The sequence below is a fragment of the Lytechinus pictus genome, chromosome 6 (assembly GCF_037042905.1).
Source record: "Lytechinus pictus isolate F3 Inbred chromosome 6, Lp3.0, whole genome shotgun sequence".
Taxonomy (NCBI): Eukaryota; Metazoa; Echinodermata; class Echinoidea; order Temnopleuroida; family Toxopneustidae; genus Lytechinus; species Lytechinus pictus.
In genome coordinates, this window is record NC_087250.1 from 19112548 (window position 1) to 19139075 (window position 26528).

The 26528-nt window shown below is 36.7% G+C and overlaps 1 protein-coding gene across 1 annotated transcript; it reads left to right on the forward strand.

Annotated features, from left to right (window-relative positions):
• Positions 1 to 1946: 1946 nt before the first annotated feature.
• LOC129262862 (uncharacterized) lies at positions 1947 to 23054 on the forward strand. Its single transcript, XM_064101111.1, has 12 exons — positions 1947 to 2010; positions 7214 to 7421; positions 7917 to 8114; positions 8775 to 9152; positions 11187 to 11290; positions 11829 to 11871; positions 13367 to 13458; positions 15251 to 15424; positions 17056 to 17272; positions 18054 to 18308; positions 20287 to 20396; positions 20823 to 23054. The coding sequence occupies exons 1-12, from the start codon at positions 1966 to 1968 to the stop codon at positions 20997 to 20999; spliced, it is 2001 nt and encodes a 666-aa protein (XP_063957181.1). The 5' UTR covers positions 1947 to 1965; the 3' UTR covers positions 21000 to 23054.
• Positions 23055 to 26528: the final 3474 nt, after the last annotated feature.

A 26528-nucleotide genomic window follows, 5' to 3' on the forward strand; every position in this document is an offset into this window, starting at 1 on the left:
AAATTGGCCAATTTGAATATCGTAAATAAATGTGTAAAAAAAACTCATCAAAGCTCATCAATTTGTGTTTTTATACCATAAAATAATTAAAATACCTTATTTATAATATTTTTAAGAGTATTAGATCTATATTTTATTTATTTTTGGTAGAAAGGTATCTATATTATGCAAACATCGTGGCGGTTTCAACCCGTATAGCTATGCACATTGAAAGTGCTACCGAGACAGTTGTACGTCGATGACGTCACGAATTTGAACGAACCCCGAAACAATGGCGACCTCCATTCAGAGACTTCGAACCTGAAAAAGCCCAACTTTGAAGAGGTGGTACTCGATACTGGGAAATCGGATTTGGGTATAACTGGAATCATTTTGATTGTCATGTTCTTATCAATGATACTATGTGGTATTATATTTTGGGTTTCATTCTCCTTTAATTTCGGGTTGAAACCCTTTTCTGTTTATTTTCATTTTTTTCATCTTTTTTATTTTCTATTTTTGGGGGGCTTGTCAAATTTTATCTCCGGAAAATGTGCCCGCCCCCTTTAAAAATCCTGGATTCGCCCCTGCTCTAGAGCTTCTTCACAAGCCAATAGGAGAAACATGAGAAAGGATGCGAGATAATACGTAGGCCTACGGAGTAGACTATACTGTAATCAAATATAAAAGTCTTACAATGGGCTAAAACAGAAAAAATAAACGATGGATTATGCTTTTACATTTTTATAAATGATAATAAAAGGGGGTATCCACCCTTTCACTGCTCGCAACATTTTTTCCCAAACGTCCTATTGCTCCCACCACACTTCAATTCTGGTGTAGGGAGATCTATCTACTGGCCTATATAAATCCAATTATTCAATCAGTAACAACATTGATTCTTACTGCATGTATATCAATATATAAAATACTTAAGGGAGTAATAGGGTTTGGGCATTATAGGGTATTAGGGAAAAATATGGAAGCCAAGAATACGACTTTTCCTTTCTTTATTTGAATTGTATGGTAGCTAAATCTTAGTCTGATATGTTTATAATTGTGCGTCCCAGAAAAAACGAAACTGAGATTTATCGATGATTTATCATAACTTAATCACAAATACAATAGACAAGTGACCTACCATTGTAAAGCTTAGTATCTCCTCCTTTATCTGGAATTACTTGAATTATTTCTCATTCACGCATGAGTGAGCAAAAACAATTTGAAGAGGGGATACTAAAAAGTCATTTAGCAGGTTGTATCTGGGTTTCAAAAAAGAAAACCCCATTTTCAAAAAGTTCAATATCTGCTCTTAAACTGATACCTCAATTACAGAAAATGGTCAAGAAATAACAAAGTTCTGGTTATTTGAAATAAAGCTTGAATTTCAATAATTTCATAAAATAATGAGGCTTTACAGGCTAGCATTCTGAGTCACTCGAACTTCGTTTTGTTGACGATCAGCCATGCATTAAAGTCTTTTGTAAACCGTGCGATAGCTTCTTTGGGAAACCGGTGAAAACACGTTTATTTAATGAAATTATGGGAATACAAGCATTGTTTCGAGGGAACAGAACTCTTTTTATTTCTTGACCATTTTCTGTGATTAAGGTATCAAATAAAAGAGCAGATATTGAACTTTTTAGGCATGTGATTTTCTTTTTGAAATTCAGATTACCCCCGTCAAATTAGTTTTTGGTATCCTTTCTTCAAATTGTTTTTGCTCACTCATGCGTGAATTGTCTATTGTATTTGTGATTAAGTTATGATAAATCATCGATAAATCTCGGTTTCGTTTTTTGTGGGACGCAGCTATAGCTAGAAAGCGTGAATAATCATCTAGATTTAACATTCTTAATTTTATGCTACAATAAATAAATCAGACTATTTCTTAAATGATAGTCTCAAATTTCTCCAGCCTTAGTTCTGTTTAAAGTTATAATATCGCTAATCTTTCCTACAGATGCAGATAAGCAATGGGAAAGGATGCGAACATTTCCCCGTGTTTCTTTCGATGATGAATCCGGCTCGGTAAATTTCAATTCGATTTCTATGAATACATATGTTTTCTGACGTATTCCCCATTTTTTACATACATTTGCACTGTGTAATTACTTTTTGTACGGTATATAGTAGACTATTCGCGAATTCGGCGTGGACGTAAAGAATTGATCATGTCATATAGCAACAGCACATTTCTCAATCTGAAATCTGTGGCAGCAGAGTCGATTTGACAGTCCCATAGGCTCAATACACCAACCTAGAAATGTTCTTTCCGATGAAGTTTTTTTCTTGATTCGTGTTCCTATGGCGTCCTAGAACAAATTTAGCTTGGTTGCCCAAAGTTGCCGCTTGGGCAATTTTGATAATTTGCATGAATTCAAAATTGCCGCCAGATGCCATCTTGAAAAATTGAATTTTGATCCCCTTGCCCAAGAATGCCGAGTAATACCTCTGTTTAGGGGTTTTGGAGTATGTAGAATCTCTTTCTGCTTTCTATTTTGCAAGGTAATGTCATCTTCAGGTCAAATCCAAGATGGCCGGCAGATGATGCCATTTTGATAAATTAACTTCTCAACCCTTTTTCCCAGAATCATGAATAATACCTCTTTTCGTGAGTTATTTGGTATGTTGATTCCATTTCTGTTAATAATTTTGCAATATAGGATCATCTCCAGATCAATGTGCAAGATGGCCGCTAAACGCCATATTAAAAAAAATACTTCCCGAGACTATTGAACCTTGAAGAAGTACTCTCCCCAATGAGGCTAGTATGTATAGGAGCTCAAGTAATGGGATTTCAGTAAGAATTATTCATTTCTTTTAATCACTCCATTTTTAGTTCGAGGTCAAGTCAAATCTAAGACGGTCAGATGGTTGATAGATTTCGTCATTAACCGCTCACTTTAGAATGAAAACATTCAAGGTTTGGGCTATGATCTATTTCGGGAGCTTTAATTAATCCTTTTTGTTCTGTCAAACCATACTTTTCTAGTGAAAGGACTTCAAAGTATTACTTGAATTAAAAAGTGATTTTTCCGTATTTTTTTCCAAAAAATAGTTAACTTACTAACTTCTTTTATAATTACCATTGGACTTTTCGTACTGAGCCATTGACTTGGTCAGCAGGAGTGCACTCTTTATAGTCTCCTGCAAAAGTTAGGCTCCCCAAGACTGTTCCATGGTCATTTCATTCAATGAGTACACTTTGCTACATCGCTGGAACATCTGGAAGCCTCCCTCAGTTCCTGTGAGCAGTGGCGTGAAGCAAGAAAGGGTGCGCCTGGCCCTGACACTCTTTGGGATTGCTTCCCCAGTATGCATTTGGCAAATGCAAAGAAGGCTTCTAGGAAACTCTTCAACTTCGACCGACTAGGTACTAAGCAATGGACAGGATGGTTCCCATTCGTGAGATGTTGTACGGACACGATATCACCCCTGCCTCTCAAGAAGTGGGACTACAAGACCTAGTCATATACAGCTACCTGGCCTGTGCATGTAAGGAGTTTGAATCACCCATCAGCCTGTGAGACAGAAATCCTGATCGACTCAAGACACTGATTGTCCTCTAGATACCTCTATCAACAGCATGCAGACGTCTGGTTGTGGTGGACTCCTCACCTACCTATCTGTCTCTAGCTCCCTTTCACTGGACAGGGAGATAAGCACCAGGATAGGAAAATCTGTCAGTCATGGCCAAGCTCCTGTACGGAAGTAAGTCCTAGAAAACGTACGCCGACCAAGAAAAGTGGCTTAACACCTTCCATATGTCATCTGCGCTTCAAGACAGTGGTTGTGGCATGTTCGCCGCATGAAACCTTGGCGAATCCCTTCTTGAATTTGCCAAGGTAAGGTGAGCTGTGTGATTGGTCTCACCCCATCGGTAGATCACACTTCGGTTCAGTGGCGTACCTTGGGTCATGGTATTGGGGGGGGGGCACCAGCAAAAATTTCGAGTCACTTAGTTGCCAGTTATACTGACCTAATAAAGATATTTTAAGGACATGCAGTGCCATTAAACGGATATGTATCTCACTGATTAAATAATGCGAGCGCGAAGCGCGAGCTCAAACTTTTTGATATTCAGAGCTAAAAAGGGACATTATAAGCACATTTTTTGTAATCATGATACGTAACTGTCTCGCTAAACAAACAATGCGAGCGCGTAGCGCAAACTAAAATTTTTGTATATATTGACCCTAAACAGGGACATCTTAAGGACTATATTTCCGAATCCATTAAGAGTATAAATATCTCACCATAGTCATCTAATGCAAGTGCCATCCTTTGCTATCATACGCATCTTACTAATCAAATACTGCAAGCGCGAAGCGCGAGCTGAAAATTTAGGAAATTCAGACCTGAAGGGGGGCATTCTAAGGCTTGTTTGTAGGAATTCACTATTAAAGACCCTACGTATTTTACTAACCAAATGATGCGAGCGCGAAGCGCGAGCTGAAAATTTTTGATATTCAGATCAGAAAAATTGACATTTTAAGGACTGATTATAGGAGTTCATGAAGAGCAGAAATCTCACCAATCCACTAATGCGAACGTAAGCACGGACAGGCAATGTTTTATATTAAAACCTTAAAATAGAGCAATCACTTTAAGTAGTCATGAAAAAATAAATGTCACTACATAAAACAATAATAACTGGAATTGCGAGGAAATATATTTGGTGTATATTTATTTGAAAACGGGAGGTTTTAGTACAACAGGATTATATATCTCGTTAAACAGTCTATGCGAGCACCAGGAACAATGAAGACACAATGAAGGAAATTATGTTTCATAAAGTTATGAAAGAAATGCTTCTTATATAACATAACATAATATAACATTGTTATGAACAATAATTTTCTTTCTTTTTTTTTTGGGGGGGGGCGGCCGATGGGGGGGGGGCACGTGCCCCCATGCCCCCCCCCCCCCCCCCGCAGTTACGCCACTGCCTCTGTTACAGAGACACATACAAACGTGACATAAAACTCGCCGGCATATACACTAACACTTTTGGAGATGTAGATGATAGTCGCAATTCCATGGAAAGCTACTAAGTGCAGGTGTCAAGACATCAGAAAATAGTCGGAATGCTAGATTGGCAGACCAAAGACCTAGCAGGAAAGCTAGGGCAGCATCTCTATCTAAACCTGTCTCAGCGCCATCCTCCTTTATCTGTAAAAATTTGCTCTAGAGACTGCCACTCTAAAGCGGAGCTCTACAGTCACTCACGAAAATGTAAGACTTAGCGCTACACCATCGTCTTTTAAGGCGAATTGAAACCTACCAATCATTGGACACATTGATTAAAAAAAAAAATATTGAGAAAACACTTAAAATAAGACTCTAAGCCTCTTCAGTACAAAAGTATGGATGGACAGTAAAACAAATAAAAATACATGCGAAATGTATCATAGCCCAAACCTAAAGAGGATTTATCCTAAGGTGAGCAGTTAATGTCGAAATCTGACATCTCAGATGTGACTCCATCTTGACCTAAAACTTACTGAAATCCGTTTACATTAGCTCTTACACGTATAAGCCTCGGAGAGTTTTTTTTTCAAGATGGCGGTTTGCGGCCATCGTAGATTTGATCTGAAGATTATCCTTTATGCAAAATTACAATATTAATTGAATCAACATACCAAATGACTCACGAATAGAATTATTATTCATGATTCTAGGACAAAGGGTTCAAAAGTTTATATTTCAAGATGGCGTCATCTGGCGGCCATCTTGGATTTGACCTGAAGATGACATTATATTGCAAAATAGATAGCAGAAATGGATTCTACACATCCCAAAACCCCGAAACAAAGGTATTACTCATTATTCTGGGGCAAGGGGATCAACTCTAATTTTTCAAGTTGGCATCTGGCGGCCATATTGGATTTGACCTGAAGATGACCTTATATTGCAAAAATGATAACAGAAATCGATTCTACACCCCTCTAAACCCCTATAAAGAGTCATTACTCATCATTTTGGGGAAAGGGGTTCAAAAGTTAGGTTTTCAAGATGGCATCTGGCGGCCATTTTGGATTTATGCAAATTAGCAAAATCGCCCAAACGGCAACTTTGGGCAACCAAGCTGAATTTGTTCTGGGACCCCAAAGGAACACGAATCAGGAAAAAAACTTCATCTGAAAGAACATTTCTAGGTTCGGAAAATGTCAAATCGACTAACATCTACGTCCGCGAACAAGACGGTCAAGATATTAGGACGCACCGCCAGTGTTCCATACCATGAAAGTTGATATGCCAGGCATACTCGATACATGCCTCGTCCTGTTTCACTCTACCAACTGAAGGGGAAGGTGGGGGTAAGTTGAGCCATTGTTTGCCTTTTTCCTGATAGAAGTTATATGATTCATAATCTTGTGGAAATAAGCACCTTGACTTAGATTTTTGGGAAACACCTTTATACCTACATATAACATTCTACCACCACACTGAAAGTCGCTGTCACCTTTGGAAAAAAAATACTTGGCTCAAGTTGCCCTACCCATGGGATAAGTTGAGCCACCTTCTGGAGTAAGTTGAGCCACAAGAAGTCAGAACTATGTACAAAAGGTATGGGACAAGAACCAGCATGACAATTTTTTACTTGGCTCAACCTACCCCAGTCCAAACTTAGTGTGATATTTTCACATCCACATATTCCTTAGGCATCCATCATGCAAAAGACTAAAACAAGAATGAGGATCCATACCTGGACTAACAATATTGTTATTATGCCTTCACTATACTTAAAGATGCATATGGGTAAAGCGCTTATCTATTTCACCCACTTTTGGGGGGGGGCTGAAATTTATATTTTTTCCTCTGAAATTTTTTTATTTTTTGTTTCAACGTTGAAAACAATATGGTGGGGTTAGGGAGTTATGCAATGGGTCATCAATATATGACACCACTCATTATCGGCCTGGGGGTGGTGGCCTAACTTAAAGTAACCCCGCCTTCCCCTACTGTGAACATAGAGCAGGCTTTATGACGTAACTCCGTATTGATCAGTCCACTAGTGGAGTAACAAATGGAAAAGTAGCTGTTTGTTTTTTGCTTTACACCCGATTTTCATCTTGCCTGTAATAATTCTTGACTCTAATCAGGATAGCAATTAATGAGCAACGTCCTATTATAGTCACTATTTCAATTATGGGCAAAAACTCGAATGGAGAATATTCAATTGGGCAAGTTAATATTCCAAAAATATTTTTTATTCCAAAATACCTAGGCTCGCATATCATGCCGTACTTTTACAAACATGACACAGAAGCGAATCTATGAGGTTTTTCGTCATTTCTACGTTTACGATGCTTTTGTGAGAGACGTGCAGACTGGGACACGAGCGATGTTGCAGTCAAGCTTTTCTCGGGAAGAGGGTCTCCAGCGAGTGACAAAAGCTTTGATTGACAGGCTCATATCTACCGGACAGATGACAGGTACTAAAATTGTATTGTTCTATTTATCATTTAGAATTTAGCCCTATACCAAATGCAGACGGCCAATTATGCCTCTTCAAATTCAATCCGACCAAAGACAAAATAAAAAAAAACTGCTCGGTAGCGACCACCTTTGGCTCTTTTCTCCCTGTTTTGATCTTAAAATATGTTTTCTTGACATAAATCTATATTTTTATGTTTGTTCTTCCATCATAATTTTCCTATCTGGAGAATTTTTTTGTAGTACGCGTTTTTCTCCTGTTCTTTATTTCATGTCCCTTTTGCTAAAACCTCGGTAGGCCTATCCCCCGTACCACACGCGGAAAGGACTGAGAGTGGGGTCGTAAGTTATTGCAGAAACTTATTTTTTTTATTTTGTTTCGATAGTAATTTTTGTTTGCATTTGAAAACAATTGCAAGATAAATTTATGGACCAATGAAAAATTATCTGAAATATATAAACAGAAATAAATATATATATCTCTTAATCGGTAGAATCATCATCATGCTTGGTGCCCGCTTACTCATCCCCTCTCCTGCTCATCCAAGGAGCTTGCCCGCCAGAACTTGGAATCAAGTGCGACACAGTATGCGAGTTTGCTTGCAGTGACAGCAGCTACACATTGGTGGGGAGTTCTACAATAAGATGCCAGCCAAACGGAACTCTTTCGGATAAATTTCCCCATTGTAAAGGTGCGTGTGTGTTAGCTTGATCAATTAAGTACACTCTTATAATAGTTGGGCAAAAAATGCCCAACTCTTTAATAACCCTGGGCAACATACTGTCCACACTAGTATTTTTAGAGCTAAATTTCCCTTGGTGGGTACAGAGGCTCGCTTATAGCGAGGGCTATTTCATATTAGACGTTGACAGAGGGGTTGACTTCCTGATTTCCTCAGCCAGTGTTCACTGGGTTGAGTTCGGGGTCCGTTCGGGGTCCGTGGGAACAATTGCTCTCTCAAATGTTAGCTTGGGGAAAGAAATATTTTTTATATCGACGTCCAATCCCGTCCAATCTGGACTAGGCCATGGTCTTGAAGGGATGCAGTGCCAAGGTCGTTGAGACTCCAAATTCTAGTCTTTCGGATCCTAAAGCCCTACTGTTTTAGAGAACCAACTTTAAAGCACACTGAATGTTTTGATGAAAAACGTATTTGTTTTCCCTTTCAAAAACGCAAGTTATCACACATTCCAATTCCAAATGAGTGAACTTAACCGATCAGAAATTTATTTGGGTTCATCCATCCTCTCCGTCATTGTAGGCCAATGCTCTATCGGAGACAAATCCTCAAGATTAGATCTAATGTCCGATAATTTCCATTCTTTGATTTCCTCATTATTTCATTAAACAGCAAATGAGGAACATACCACACAGGTCACCACGACAAAGACAACATCTACTCCACATCATGTTGTACACACCACTTTACCATCCACGACAACAAATACACATTCCACCCCGAGGAGATTTACCACAAGAACGGCGCAACCTGAAAATGGCACTACACCGGGAAGTCGCACAGGTCATACCACACCATCGACAACAGGAATGCCTTCGACGACTGGTTCATCAACTACCTCCGAAGATATTAGTACAACCACACGTTCTCCTACAAAGAAGGACCCAACGTCAAAGGCGGTACCTACCATGTCTACCAAGGCGGATAGACCTACAGACAAGAGTTCTTCTACTGTGTCTTCTACAAGTTCTGTTCCTGGCTTGCCCCATAGTAAGTTCTGCGATGTTCGGAAACAGACAAATTCTCGACCTGTTTTTCATCCTATGTTTCTTCCCCCCGACGCATAATGCAAGGTATATGCCCCCCTTCCTCCCAAAATCCTGGATCCGCCCCGTCTCCATCACAATCTCACCTCCTAAAAACAATTTTGCCTACAGATCTTAAAAAATGCTGAGTGAATACATATTTCACATAAATATCTCGGGTGGTATTCTGAGATCTATTTTATCTTAGAAGAAAATATTTATTCTCCGTTAAAATAAGTGAGATAAATACCCTTAAAATCTCTCCGAATTTGTATTCTAAAAACCATTTGATCTTCATTTTATCTCTGTAAGACACCTATTTTTGAAGCAATATCCAATGAGAAATGCGGTTTTATACAGTGCGTCCCACAAAAAACGAAACCGAGATTTATCGATGATTTATCATAACTTAGTCACAAATACAATGGACAAATGACCCACCATTGTAAAGCTTAGAATTTCCTCTTTCATCTGAAAGTACGAAGATTATTTCTAATTCACGCATGAGTGAGCAAAAACAATTTGAAGAGGGGATACCAAAAAGTCATTTGGCGGGCTATATCTGAGTTTCAAAAAGAAAACCACATTTTCAAATAGTTCAATATCTGCTCTTTAATTTGATACCTCAATTACAGAAAATGGTCAAGAAATAACAAAGTTCTGGTTATTTGAAATAAGGCTTGAATTTCAATAATTTCATAAAAATTAAGAGGTTCTCCAGGCTAGCGTTCAAACTCACTTGACACTCCGTTTTGTTGACGATCAGCCATGCATTAAGTCTTTTGTAAACCATGCGTAAGCTTCTGTGGGAAACCGGTGAAAACACGTTTATTTAATGAAATTATGGAAATGCAAGCATTGTTTCGAGGGAACATAACTATTTTACTTCTTGACCATTTTTTATGATTAAGGTATCAAATAAAAAAGCAGGTATTGAACTTTTTAGGCATGTGATTTTATTTTTGAAATTCAGATACCACACGCCAAATGAGATTTTGGTATCCTTTCTTAAAATTGTTTTTGCTCACTCATGCGTGAATAGGGAATAATCTAAGTAATATCAGATGAAAGAAGAGGTTCTAAGCTTTACATTGGTAGGTCATTTGTCTATTGTATTTGTGATTAAGTTATGATATATCCTCGCTTAAACTCGGTTTCGTTTTTTCTGGGACGCACTGTATAGCTCTCTCATCTCATTCAACCAATGAAAATCCATTCCTTTATCAAAATGCCATTTCGACATTTTGATGGGTGTCACGTGACGTATTGCATGAGGAATCTGCTGCGATATTACGATTCGTGACAGGTGACGTAATGTATCGTCATGTGTCAGAAAGCTGTGGTAGTAATGGACGGTCAACACATAATGCCACATTCTGCAACAATGATAATTTGATCGTTGGCGTTGCATTGCCGGTAGTAGCAGAACCTCTCAATGCAAAGGTTTCTTAATATACAACTGGTTTAAATTTCTTGCCTGTATTTATGTAATAACAATATGTTCCTTTGAATAGCGCAGCTACTATAATTGCATATACTCTACTGAGCTTGATACTTGGTATCATATCATTTACCCCGGCTGTAGCTGAGGCGCCGTATTGTCGCTAAAGCATTCAAGGAATAAATCCTACCGGGTACCATTCACCTCACCTGGATTGAGTGCAGCACAATGTGGGTATAACTAAATTTCTTGCAGAAGGAAAACACGCCATGGCTGGGATTCGAACCCACGTCTCTCTGATTGAAAGACGAGAGTCGTAACCACTCGAACACGACGCCCTCACATTTTTTTTTAATGCAAGCTTAAATAAATGTCACGCGTACTAGTATTTGAAATTAGGGTGATATGATATCATCATAACCGTTAAACGTGTATTGTAGCCGGGTTTTTTTTTCTTCATTTCAACCGACAACAACTACAACAACAACTACAACAACTAAAGCACCCGCCACCACTAAAAAAATTACTTCGATCAATGTCGTTTCGTTTTTCTTTTAGGATTCAGTTCGTTGGCATTCATTGGTTTATCGGGAGTTCCTCTACTTCTTCTGCCAGTGATTTTCGCTATATACAAATTAGTTTACAGACACCGCAGGAAAAAGGTAACCGTACAATACATTTTGAATAATTTTCCTTTAAAATAACTATATCCCCCCCTTCTCGCTCGAAACTGATATTTTTGGTCTAACGCATTAAATTACAGTAATAACGAATGCATGCGTTGTATATGATCAGGTCCACTTATTCCAATATGTATATGTTTGATGAAAGTATCATACTAAATAATTAGGGCTTTGATTACTGTGCAAAGAATACATGAACTGTGCTCTCAAACTTATTTTTGGGATGTGGCAATTGTAGCATTTTGGTTTTGAACATAAATGATGAAGATTATAGTATTATCAGTAATGTATTTGCCGAAAGTAATGAACTTTTTCGTCCCTTCCTCTTATTTTTTTCTTCCAGATATACACATTCCCAAACCCCAACCCTAAAACAGAACACGAAACATTGGATATCCTCCTAGTTTTGAGTAAATGGTTTCTTTTTTTTTTCTTACGATAATTACAGAACACGATAATGAAACCGATTACTGTTAATAATGTTAATGCTTAGTACAATTTCCACCTTTATTTGCAGTATTTGATACTTGATGAAACTTCGGGGGAAGATGATTTAGATGGTGAGTACATCGATGTAAAAAAAAAATGGATATAGCAACAACGCACTCCTTGAGGCCACCGGAAACGCTAAAAAAGTATGATGGTGGTCCCAAAGTCTGCGCACCTAACGATTTTAGTTAAGATTTAAATTAATTTCTTTTTATTTCACAAAATCTATCAGTTGATAATGTTTCTTGTATTATTATGAGTGTGCCAAATATAAAAAAATTGAAAGAAAAATATGATTTTCTTGGAAAAAAAAACCTCGGGCAGTCATTTTCAGACTGAACAAAAAAAATGGTGCCCTATGACTACACACCCATTCACTTTGTACGCCCCTCGGGGATTTTGATTAGAAAGGCTGCATTTTGAGACTGTCAAATGTACATGAAATGCCCCCGGTTCATTATTTTCCACCATTTTGAGTCGGAGTTTTTTAAAATTAATATCTGTACTGCATGTGTATAGTGTTCGTTGCGTATCTTCTTTTATTAGAATTACGCATATGCACAAAACAAGGGGGACTGCGCAGACTTGGGGGAACTCGCCAGAATAAAAAAAAAGGTGAAGCGCGCACAAAGTTCCACACTTTTCGCTTCCATGTGCATGTTTTTTTTTTCATTATTAGCGTTGGCATGGTCCTATATACTGTTGATCGTTCAAGATTGTGTGTGCACAACGAGCTCTATCCATTTTTTTTTAAATCAATGGGTAACATTATCTTCTCGCTCTCACATACCACGAAGGTACGAAGGCTAATGGTTCATTTATTTCACTGCTCACTTACGACGGACTTGAATTGAGTTTAATTGAACTGGTTTATTAAAACCAACACAAAGAGGCAGCTCTCAGGCTGAATAACAAAATCAGGAGAAATTCTATAATTATGAAAAGGTAAGACACAAATCATGAAGCAGGTTACTTAAAAATTATATCTAAAAATTGATAAAATGCAAAATGGTAATGAAATAAGATAATAAATGAATAATTAGTCGGGGTTTTTTTTATAAGAGTTTGATATCAAAATACAGAAACAAAAAAATGGAGCGAATCCAACAATAATATATAGATATACAATCCAAAAAGTGTATGATCAGTTAATACCTAAATCAGTGTAATTGATTTAGATAAATAATAAAGAAACCGTTGAAAAGATTAAATTGGATCCCAATTGGAGCTCAATTTTAAAAAAATGCGGTTCTACTTAATACTCCAATACTTCATTTTTTAAAAGAAAATAGTCCTGTAATCCTTCCATTATCACCATACTGTAGGACCCATATAACAGAGCATAAAATCCAGTATGTCGTAATTTGAGTAATATTTTTAGTACATGTAGTAATACTAGGACATACAGAGTATTAGGCCATGTGTGTCTTTCCCTCTCTCCCTTCCTCTCTCTGTCTATCTCTCTCTCTCACACACACACTTACATTTTCTCGACCTTGCTCTTTCTCACACACACACACACACATACATTTAATTCTATTTTTTTGTCGTGTCTTGTTCACACAGACGTTCCATTTGATTGCGATGGATCCTATACCGCCCAAGAAATCAAGCAAGCCATCCTGACAGATATGTCTATAGAACTGAACCGGAAAATGGTAATTGCTTTTATTTTGTATCAGATGTTTCTATCCTGTTCTCTTATTATTATTATTATTATTGTACTTCTTCTGCTAGTTCTTCTCCTTCTCCTTATTCTATTATTTTTTTTCATTATTATCATCTTTACGATCATCATTACTATTCTTCTTCTCTTCATCCTTCTTCTTCTCCTTCTTCTCCTTCCCCTTCTTCTTCTTCTTCATCTTCCCGGGGGGGGGGGGAATACTTGTCTTGTTTCCAATACTTGTTAAGGGTGCATTTTCAGAATATGGAAAATATGTGTTTAGTGTGCTTTTCGAGACCCCGTGGTCGCGCATGGTATCCACTCGTCAATGGAAGTGGCCCCCCGGGCTTCTTCCCCTTCTTCTTCCCCATCCTCCACCACTGAGGTCGGAGATCAGTAGCAGGGTGATGATGCATGAAGGGGTGCCCATCAGCAATCAATATATGGCATTTCATGGCATTAATCTATGAAATTGTGGTTTTATTAATGACAACCTGTATGACTGTATGGCATTTTGGATACAATGATTGGACCTGAAGTGACATTATAGTCCTTATTCTGAAGTCGGGTTTAACTTAAACTCGGGTTTAAAAATGTGGTTTAAGTATGGATAGACAACTGTTACATAAATTACTAACAGTAGAGATATCATATTTCAGCTCACTTGGCTCTCAACTCTCAAGTTATTCATAATTGTCCAGGAAGTATACATAGATGATTATCTTCACCATTGAAGAATCAGGAAAGAGCACAGTAAATGTAAGAAATATACAACTTAATAAAATTTTTGAGATATTGGCTTCCCATTATTTTATCATAGAGTTAGACCATGGTTTAAGTTCACCCTGTCTTCAGGATACGGGCCATTGCGCCCATTTAGAGAAAGAGCGGATATTATTGATGCAATGTTAAGAAAAATAAATGAAGGGCTGGGTCTCAAATGTGTGTTTGAAATTGGTTGCACGTAGAGTTGTGTATGGAGTTTCGGTTTAATTATTTCTGAAGTGGGGCCCTGACTGACAAAGCTAGATACTAATTGTAAAGATGAAATTAAAGGGATGGTCCAGGCTGGAGATATTTATATATCAATAAATAGAGTAAAATTCACAGAAAAATTGATCAAAATCGATAACAAATAACGAAGTTATTGAATTTTAAAGATATGCATTATTCAGGTGAAACAGTTCTAGGCAGGTCTTCATGCATGTTCATTAGGTGGGCTGATGATGTCATATCCCCACTTGTTCTTTTGCATTTTATTATATGAAATTTTTCTACCAAGAACTAAAACAATTGGATTGACAACTGATTAAATGCATTAGTTATTTATTTCCGCGACTAATTTCATCATAATGGAGACATATCATTTACACATGTATGAAAAAATGAAACAATTATGATTTCATGTAATAACATAATAAAAAAGAAAGTGATGTGACATCATTAGCACACCTAATGAAAATTTATGACGATGTGCATATAATTGTTTTCACAAAATATTGATAAACTTAAAATTCAATAACTTTGCTAGTTGTTATCTGATTTTGATTAAATTTTCAGCATTTTGCTTTGTGAATTCTATTCTATTTATTTAGATATAATTATTTTCAGCCCGGACCATCCCTCTAAAATGTCGAAAACGCATTGCACACGGTAATAGAAAATAGGTGTCAAAATATAACAGATTATGTTAGGTGATTGTTTGTAATTTCTGTGGTTTATTTGATGATTTTTTTCAACTTCTGGTACCTTCTGGTCTCTTATTACATCATACTATCTTTTAGTGCTACGCCATGGACAAACCAGACAAGGGAGTTGCTTTCATCTTGAACAACTACATATTTGATACCTACAGAGCGAATGAAAGGAAGGGATCTGATATTGATTTGATCAACGTGAGGCATGTCTTTAAGGAGATTGGATATGCCCCTGAAGAAGCTCAAAATCTAACTGCTGAGGTAATACTTTTTGCCTATGAACTATGTGAATATTGAAGTACCCTCCCCCCCTCCCCCATTAAGTTATAATTGCTGATCCTATAGACACACTTTCTTACATCTTACGTACAACACGCTCCTGCGACCTCAGTGACCCACACACGTTACTTTGTGAATTCATCCAAATTAGCAAAATCCACACCCACACGAACACACTAACCATTAGACACATAGCTTATCCCTTCCAGTATGTGTACCCCACGCCCTCACTCAACACACTCACATCCACGCTGACCCTAGAAAACACAGATTTGTATCTATTCAGCATGCGCACTTCACACCCACACACACCCACTAACCCTACAAGAAACACAGATGTTGTATTTATAACAGCATGTATACGCGTACCCCACACCCTCACCCACACACAACCAATTACCCTTAGAAACACAGAATTGTATCTATTTCAGAATGTGCACCCATATTGTCACACTCACGCTGACCCTAGGAAACACAGACATATGTATCTATTCTAGCATGTGCACCCCACGCCCTCACCCACACACACCCACTCACCCTAAGAAACGCAGACCTGTGTCCATTCCAGCATGCACATCTAACACCCTGACCACAAGACACACTGGATTGCATATACTAGTATCCATTCCCATACAGCATGCACATCCCACACAAACACACACACCCTCCCTCTTTCAACACACCCCGCTGACCCTTCTCTGTGTTTTACTCACCCACCCTAATCAGGTTAAGAACAAAGAGAGAGAGAGGGGGAGGGGAAAAGTGGTTGGGAGGGGAGGCAACAACATATGTACATGCATATTTATATATCTTTTCATTTCTCGTTTACCGTGTATCCTTATCCCGATCTAGAGAAGAGGTGTTATGTAGAAAATTTGGATATTATCTAAATAAACCATGGAGGTAAAAAATTTAGGTAAATGAGTATTAACCTTGTCAATATGCATTTTTGTCTCCCCTGTATCAAACACGCCGAAGTTCTTAATCGTCTTAAATAAGATATATAAGAGTGCGTCCCACAATAATGATAGATTTAACAATTATTAAATATATTGTTTACTATAAATTTGATACTCATGGCAAAATTGGAATCTCATCCCGAATTTGAAACCAACAGCCAAGCACATCGTTCACGCATGTCAGATTACAAACAATAAAAAAATATTGACGCTTATTAGAAACGATCTGCGCAGAAACTTACGTGTATATCTTAATCCACTCTCATTTCAGGGATCGTCGAACAAGCACGGTCGTCGTATCTTGAAGAAAGATAATTGAATTATATGATTATGTAAATAAAATATCATGATTTATTTGCCTTCGAAGAAAAAAAGACATGGGTAATCCCGGTTTTCTTTTTTTCTGAGACGCACTGTATACATACATACCCACACCAACACATGTATATATATGTATATATATATATATATATACATATATGTGTGTGAGGGTGTGTGTGTGTGTGTGTGAGTGTGCGTGGGTGTGTGTGTATATAAAATTTGAAATACAAAATATACTGAATGTTTGATGTGAATGTCTTAAGGGTCTGTGGCTGATTCGCCAAAGGAGAATTTGATATTAACCTCTATATCTTCTTGTCATTTTTTTCAAAGGAAATAAGAATGGAGCTAAATAGCTTAAAACAGAAAATCCTGCCCTCCCACACCTCAGTCGTCTTGGTCTTCATGAGCCATGGGGTTCCAGAGGGCATTCTTGGTACTGACCAGAAGGTCGTAACCGTCGAGGAAATCAAGAACATGTTCTCGGGGAACAACTGTCAAGCCTTGATCGGAAAACCAAAGATCATGTTCTTTCAGGCCTGCAGAGGAGGTAATTATGCAAGAAAGGGCCCATGCCCACCCCCTTCCCCCTATAAAAAAAAAATGTTGTATTTCCCCCTGCAATAATGCAAACATTTCATATACTTCATAGGATGTGAATTCATCGTATCAATTTATTTCGATTCAGTGGAGCCTTATCATAAAAAATTATATCTTTATATTTCATATTATAAAATACAAAGAGTCTGTATGTGATATCGGCTCCCTTGTTCATGTCATTTGCATACTGACCTAGATGTGTACATATAACTGCTTTGTAAAATTAAGTGAAACTACAAAAATGGCTCACCTTTCTGACCTTAACATCAGCTTTTGGGGGGTTTTCAGTTACATGCTTACCTCTCGTTTTCCCCTATTTGTTCAAATCATCTTATTGTTTATGGACTTATAGCTTTTATAAGAGTTTGGAGACAGGGAACAAATTTGATGGGTAAATCGATAATATTGAACCTATTATTCAATTTTAACCAATCATATATCTTATATGTGCATGTGAAAGCAATTGCCACCAACCATGGACCTGTACGACCACACACCATCAAACCGAGGACGTTAATTTCGTAATACGTGGACAGTACTCAATTCTGTAGACACTCTAAATGCTTCAAATCCAATTCAGAGGGCGCTACAGCACTGTAAAATAGTAAATTGTATTCTCCCCTATCATACCCGGATGCAACTCACAAGTGTCCACTCTTGTAAGAGTGTGTGTCCCCGCTTTCCTACGTTATGGCAGGGAGCCTGTTGTACCTTTTCGTCTTTCTTTACAGATAAAGTTACTCCATGTGCTTCCTCGAATAACACACCCCCTGAAGCAGGGACCGAGAAGTGCGATGGCATCGTGAGCACTGATGGGTTAACACGTGGTGGAAGAGTTGCACTGGCCACAGACGATGTGGAAAGTTTGAAACCAGATGGGTCCATGGACAAACCATCACCTGGTAACATCAAAAGAAGTGAGGTGGATACGGACGGTGGGGTACCAGATAATGCCGATGTCTACATTGCTCATGCTACTTCAGAAGGTAAGCGCAGTGGTTTATTCTCATTTGGTCCAATGTCAATTCGTCGAATATCCACATGGTCTAATTGCCATTTCGTCTAATAGCCAGTTGGTCCAATATCCATTCAATCTGTACACCATTTGGTCTAATTAGACTTAATGTTAATTGTGCAAAATGAATGAAAATAAAATGGATATTAGACTAACTGGTTACGAGACGAAATGGTCATAGACGAACTGGTGACTCGACGAAGTGATGATTTGACAGTGGACGAATTGGCAATTTACCAGCGTGGTAAGGGAGAATAGAAAGAGAGGAAGAGAGTGGAGTTTCTATATAGTTTGGCTCTTACCAAGCTTACGAAAGAGTGGACCTCCCAAGGCTTGTGTGGGATTGTAAAGATATGTGTGAGAGATAGAGGGAGGGGGTAGAGAAATATGGTGTATCAGTTAGGGGCGGCGGCCAGGGGGCACTAGGATTTGGATGGGTAAGCGTGTACGTGTTGCCCCAAAAATATGAAACCACACCCTTGACAACGGACGTTGGGGGCTCTTTGGCCCACTGCAAATGGGGCGTTTGAGAACTGGAATTTAACATGAAATGAGGGTCTTTAGAACTGACGACTGAAATGAGCGGCTAAAGAACGGGATGGTCAATGAAAAGTGATGAAAAATTATATGCTTGGGAACTTCTAGCTAGCAAGGCGTTAAAAGGGGGTCTTAATTGTAAAAAAATACTGTCGCTATACGTCAGTGCCGCCCCCTCCCCCCCCCCCCGAGGCCCACGGGTGAGATGAGTGATAGGTCTTGTGTGGGGGTCGTAAAGATATGTGGGAGAGGAGGAGGTAGAGAAAGATGGTTTGTATGTTAGGGGGAAGGACGTGAGTAGACATGTGTGTTACGGTGGGCATGATCGGTGTGCCATACTGATTTTTCTATATATTTATAGTTAACAAAATTATATTGCAAAGTGAGGCCCAGAGAGTATTAATTTGAGAGGTGCAGCCAGGAAATAATTACACACAGGAACACATTCATGATGATATGACGTAGAAGATGAGCTCACTAGGTGAAAGGAGAGGGGGAGGGGGCTAATGGAGCATTCCAAGCAGTGGCGGATAAAAGTAGAGGCACATTCCCGGACCGTGCCCCTACCCATTTTGTGAGGCATACATAATATTTCTTTTTGTCGAATATGTCGTGTCTACGCAAGTGGGGACATTCCTTCTTTTCTTTTTTTTTTGCTTGTCAAACTTTTCCTGAAACAAAATGACCTGCATTTTGGAGTGAAAACATTCTATTATTTTTTTGTTTGTAAAAAAAAAATCCCTTCCATAAATCACCATTAATTGGCGGTGAAGACCTTTTTGAGGGGACTTATTATATTTCGTAAAAAATCCCCCAACTTTTTAAAACCTTTGGTCCCCCCCCCTCATTATTTTAAACTTAATCACAATCTTTGAATTAATTGCTAAATTTACAATTGATTGCTCGTCTACTACTTGCGACAAGTATAAATTGATTTGTTTTCGTTACGATTTACGTATAACTTTTATATTTTCAATTGACGGTGTGAGAGGAGGCAGACAGAGAGGGTTGGTAAAAAGAAACACTACAAAAAGGGAAGGACAAAAGAACGTTTAAGTTAATGAATGCCATCGTATCTCTTATGTAATGACATAAGCTCAGAACCCCGTCTTACGAAGAGTTGCGATTGATCTGATCAATCTTACCTCAATAGAAATCCATCAATGTCATAATTTTTTTTATACAGAAAATATGCACAATGTATTTTTGGAAACAAAGGCCACGCTTAACGATTAAGAAAACAATAAAAGTATGAAATATACATCATATCTAAATATACATATATTTTGAACAAACATGAATTTTAGTTGTTGACGTTACTGGCTTTCCATAGTTGTGGCTGATCGGATCAATCGTAAGTCTTTGTAAGACATGGTCCTGGTTAACTTTGCAAAATGTTCTTCGATTGGCAGGCTATTTCTCGCTACGTGACAAGCAAAACGGATCGTGGTTCATCCAAGCCCTTTGTGAGGAGTTAATCGCTAGTGCGCATGCCCATCATCTTGATGACATCATGATGAATGTGAGATGTCTGTCAATATTTTGTCTCCTTTTATTAAACCTATATTTTGGGTCTATTTCTATAATAATCATAATTGATAATAAATATATCTGCTTTTTACTTTATCAGAAGTCTCTAAGTGCTCTCAAGTAATGCAGCAGAACAATGATCACGTATGGCGTTATATTTTATTTTTTAATCAATAAAGAGCGGTTCTTTTGTGGAAAAATATATGAAAATGGGTAGTTTGAAATTTCGAAACCCGTTTGCACTGTATATTATTTGTCGTAGAGACTATCACATTATTTGTAAGGTTTGCATTAAAACAGATCTTTATTTTTAAGATGCTGAATAAACGTAATAAAATAAACTCATTCTGGATGAAAGGTGAAAAAGAGATACTTAAATGAATAATACAAATATCTTTATAAAATATGATGCATGCAGGTAACAGATAGAGTAAAGCAACACGAAGCTAATATTGTGGTAAGAGGAAAACGAAGACTCACTCTACAGACCCCGCAGATTGTCAAACAAGGAATAGGAAAGAAGATCTACTTCTTACCAAAATATCAACCGGTGCACCGACGATCCAAGGCCACTGAACTTAAGTCTCATTTGTGAGCTTGCAATTTAAGACGGGGTTTCAGGAATGCCCGGCATCTGTCAGGAACGGTCAAGGGTCAAATCAAATGTTGAAGGAATCGATCTTGTCAATACTACCCAGTACATAATCAAGCTATCTTTTTTTTCCACTGTTACTTTTTGTGTAATACGCTGTAAAACTCTGATTACTATATGAACTATAGCTGTTAAATAGTTCAAACAACTCGAGGTTAAACAACTAGGGGAATGTAATAGTTTAAGCTATTAAATAAGTTTAGTTGTACGATAAATGTGTTCATAATTTAGCACATTCTTACCTTCAGGTAAACTTAACCAATCCAAATGATGTACATGAACATCATACCAGACAGAGAGACAGTGGATATTTACGCGTGCCCAAGTTTCGCACTGATTGTTATAAGTATTACAAGTATTCTGAATAAAAGGTTAACAACTTATCTTGAAGGCAATGATATACTTGGTGAAGAACAAGCTGGTTTCAGAAATGGTCATTCGACTCTTGATCATATTTTTGTACTGCATTCAATAATTGATTTGTACTTATCTGAGAGCGAAAGGGTATATTGTGCATTCATCGATTACAAAAAAAGCATTTAATCTAGTAGATAGATCGGCTCTTTGGTTGAAATTAATGAATAGCAATGTAAATGGAAGTTTTTCAAAATAATAGATAATATGTATGGCCAGGCAAAATCGTGTGTAATAAAAGATAACGAAATATCTTCCCTATTTGAATGTAATATTGGAGAAAACCTAACACCTATGCTCTTTGCTCTCTTTCTAAATGACTTCAGTTGTTTTCTCCAGGATAAATGTCATGGCTTGAATGTTTTACCAAAAATAATTAATACACATGCTCGACAAAATGAGATACAATTTACATTAAGTTGTTCACATTGCTTTATGCCGATGATACTTTGATTTTAGCTGAATCTTCTGATGATTTACAAACTGCCTTAAATGCGTTATATGAATATTGTAATATTTGGTCTTTACATGTCAATTCAGATGAGATAAAGGTTGTTGATTTTTCTGGGGTTAAAGTGCGGAAATTACCGTCCTTTCATTTCAACAATCATGAACTATCAGTAGTTGGTGAGTATGTATATTTAGGAATAACCTTCAATTATAATAACAGATTTTAAAAAGCGCAGACGAAACAATTGAACCAAGCCAGAACAGCTTGTTGACAAAGTCATATTCATTGGACTTGCCTATTGATATAATGTTATAATTATTTGACCAACTTGTTATTCCAGTTCTTCTGTATGGCAGTGAAATCTGGGGATTCGAAGTTATACGAGATCTTGATATATTTCACATGAAGTTTTGTAAGCAAATTTTAAAGTTGAAAAAATCAACAGCTAATTGTATGGTGTTAGGCGAACTAGGTAGATATGGTCTTGATAAATATATCTCTAATAGAAAATGATTAATTTCTGGTGTAGTATAGAACATGCTGGGGAAAACATTTTTATCGGGAATGATATATAGAATTTTGAAGGTTTTGTATAATGAGAAGGTATATAAAACTTCATGGCTTAAAAAAAAATTAAACTACTATCGATATGCTAGGGATGTCTGATTTATGGTATACATGTGAAACCACAAACAGTACTTGGATCAAACGTACAATTGATCAACGTTTAAAAGATTGCCTATTTCAAAATTGGTACTCGGAAATGTATGATAATCCTCAATGTATAAATTATCGGATCTATAAAAAGTGTCTTGAATTAGAAAAATACATGATTGTTTTTTCTAAAAAATATCGTATATGCTTTTCAAAATTCCGCTGTGAAAACCATCGTCTACCAATAGTTACAGGGAGGTATGAAAACGTTGAAAGAAATAATAGAATTTGCAATCTGTGTCAATCACAACTTATAGGCGATGGATACAATTATTTGTTTGTCTGTCCGGCTTTCAAATTTCAAATTCAAATTTATTTATTTCACTTCCATCAATTGTACATACATGAATTGTATACCATATATAAACATAAATATTTGTATACGTTGCAAAAAAAGAAAATAATGATACATATGTTGTGAAAAAAAAAAAAAAAAAAAAAAACACTTAGACAATTTTGGCAACACATTGTAGGTTTTAAATAAGTATACTATTTTTCAATAGAAATTAAATTAAGATGGAAATGGAGGGACCCACTAAAAAGCAATGCTTGTACAATGTGGGCCCCTCAAAAAAATAGATAACACAACAAATAACAAAATAACAAAATAGCAAAGTATAAATACAGATAATCAAATGAGAAAAAAATCAATAACTGAGAGGGAAATACTCACAAAATAAATACAAAGTTATCAAAAATATACAGTTAGATAAAGGACAAAACAACCCGTCCTAAAAATATCCACCCTTCCCCACCCCACCCCCCCCCCCAGAAAAAGAGAAGGAAAAAAAAAAAAAGAAAAAAAAAAGGGGAGAATGCCCTGAGAAGATGGATGGGTGTTGTTGTATGTAGATAGAACACATGCCGTCGTGGACTCAAGCAAACTGGATTCAATGATGTGTATAAAAGGAGAAAAAGTATATAAAATAACCTGGAAAGAATATAATGCACGAAAAATGTGATTGATGCCGTAAACAAATAACCGGTAGGAAGGCGGATAAGCGGACAGGATAGGAGAAAATAGAGGAGAGGATAGACACAATAATGTATGAGGTTCAATAATGAGCACATCGGAGAAGGACTTGTGTCAGATTTTTTTTAATAAAAAAAGGATAATAATTATTTTATGTTTTAATTGTAGTCTTTAAAGTAATAATGATGACTTGACAGAGATGATGAATTAAACTTAATTTGGGAGTATATTATAAGGTTTTAATAGAGATAATTTGAATTTAGTCTTAAAAGAGTTCAAAGATGTTGCATTTGTTATATCATTATGAAGTGAGTTCCATAACTTCGGTCCATCATATATAAATGTGTTCTGAGCCCGCAAAGTTCTTAAAAGTGGTAAATGAAATTCACCCAATCGCCTTGTTGGATAGTTGTGAATGGATTGATTTTTTGGAAAAATTGAATTAAATACATTTGGGAGGTTGTTGTTGTTATAGTTATACATAAACTGACCGAGATTAAACAAATATAAGTCTTTAATTTTCAATATTTTATTTTCAAAAAATAATGGGTCAGTATGAGACAAATATGCCGTGTGACATATAATACGTAGAGATTTCTTTTGTAATAGGAGTAATTTGTCTAAAAGTGTTTGTTGTGTATTACCCCACGCTAAAATTCCATAATTTAAATAAGGCAATATAAGGGATGAATATAATGTCAGCAGAGACGATAATGGTAAACAAAATTTAAGCTTGTTAATTATACCAATGTTGCGTGAAATAGTTTTACATATGTTATCTATGTGAAATTTCCATGAGAGCTTATTATCGACTATCATTCCAAGAAACTTAATATGGGATACATTTTCCAAGGGAGTTCCATCAAATATAATATCAACAGGAAGTGTATTTATAGAGTTGCTAAACAACATATATTTTGTTTTTTGAAGATTTAGTGACAATTTATTTGCTCTAATCCATTCGGTGACATTTTCTAGTTCAGAGTTGATTATATTAGCAAGGTGAAGAGGATTTTTATGTGAAAAAAATAAATTGGAGTCGTCCGCAAAGAGAATGAAAGAAAGAACATCTGATGATCTACAAAAATCATTAATATAAACTATAAACAAAATCGGGCCTAAAATACTACCCTGGGGAACTCCACAATAATTTTTTTTTCATTTGAGAACTGCAACCGTTTAAAAAGATATATTGCTTCCTATTCATGAGGCTTTTTCAGCAGAGAAAAAATTATATTTAGACAATTACTTCACAAAGAGGCCAAACACTTACAAAATGGAAAAATTATTCAACACAGCTAAATTAAACAATTCTAAATCTGGCTAAATTTTGTAAAATAATTATGCTTCGCTTCTGATAGAGTAATCAAAGAATAGAAGTATTCATTTATTTCGTTTATTTGTCTTTTAATAATTTATCTTGATTACTATATAGATATAGATATCACATATGTATTATTTGATAAACTGTTTAATCTTTGTATTTAGTTTGCTGCTGGTGCCTTTGTACGCATCATTATTTCCTTTTTTCTGTTAATTCTAAAATTTAGTAATTCAAGAAATAATGTATTTATATCTTATTATAATATGTTATTATAATATTTCAGGGAAATATGTGGGTTTCTTGTTTGTATTTTTTGTTCATTTATATTTTTTTTTAAATATGTTTAAAATTTAAATGCAAATATATGTTTCAAATGTTGTGTTCTCCAATACCCGTTGGGGTGATCTGAGAATAAATATTACTGTAAATACTGTCATTACCTTCATTTTTACTGAGCGCAATGAATTAAATCGTATTTACCATGTTTACATGTGATCGGCTTTTGCATCGGCTCGCGGTTCTGAACCGATGCAGCGTGTAAACGCGGTGCAAGATATAAACCCAAAAGCCGATTCTGCATCGGCTCTTGGTCCTGAACCAAAAGCCGATCACATGTAAGCACGGTAATTGTGACGTCACCTCATAAAGCCGTGCAACGGTACATTTTGGATGGTACGTCTTTTGTGCAACGGTACGAATGTTTGACATTCAGCCTCCCATTTTCTCGCGTACAACAAGCTAAGTAGGCGTTGGACAAAACACATTAGTGGACAATGACAGTCATCGAATAACCTTCAATCAAGAGCATTTATGTACAATGTCCACCACGTCTGGGTCCCGTTTCAAACAGACTTGTTATAGTAAGGAATTCCCAATTTATATAACGAGTGTACTATCAGCCAATCAAATCGAAGGATTTCCGTAGCTTTAAACTGTTATTGCAAATTTGTTATTATAAGACATTTTATGAAACAGGCCCATGTAGTACATAGGATGTAAAGTAATCACTATTACCAATGTTTGTCAAAATTATCGCTTATCTACATGAGTAATATATACATTTTAAAAATAAATTTAGGTATTCAAAAATATAAATGTATCGCATCGTTCTCTTTACTTGATAATTTGAGTCTATTCTTTTATATTTTCTTATGTCTGGAACGTCAGGGAGATTGTGATTACATGAATACATGTTGATTATTTCGATGTTGGAACTGTGAGATAAGACCGCGTAGACTCATATTTCACAAATCACCATCTCCCAGCCAAGATTTAATTAATGGTTAAGACCTCGTAGGCTCAAAATTCACAGGTCACCATCTCCCAGCCAAATATAAAGTGAAGGAGAGAGAGAGAGATAGAAATACTGGGTGTGCCGTTCACTTACAATTTAAAGGATACGACCTCGTAGGCTCATAATTCACAGTTCACCATCTCCCAGCCAAGTATAAGGTGAAGGAGAGAGAGAGAAAGAGATAGAAAAGAACTACTGGGTGTGCCGTTCACCTACAATTTAAAGGATAAGCCCTCGTAGGCTCATAATTCACAGGTCACCATCTCCCATCCAAGTATATAGTGAAGGAGAGAGAGAGAGAG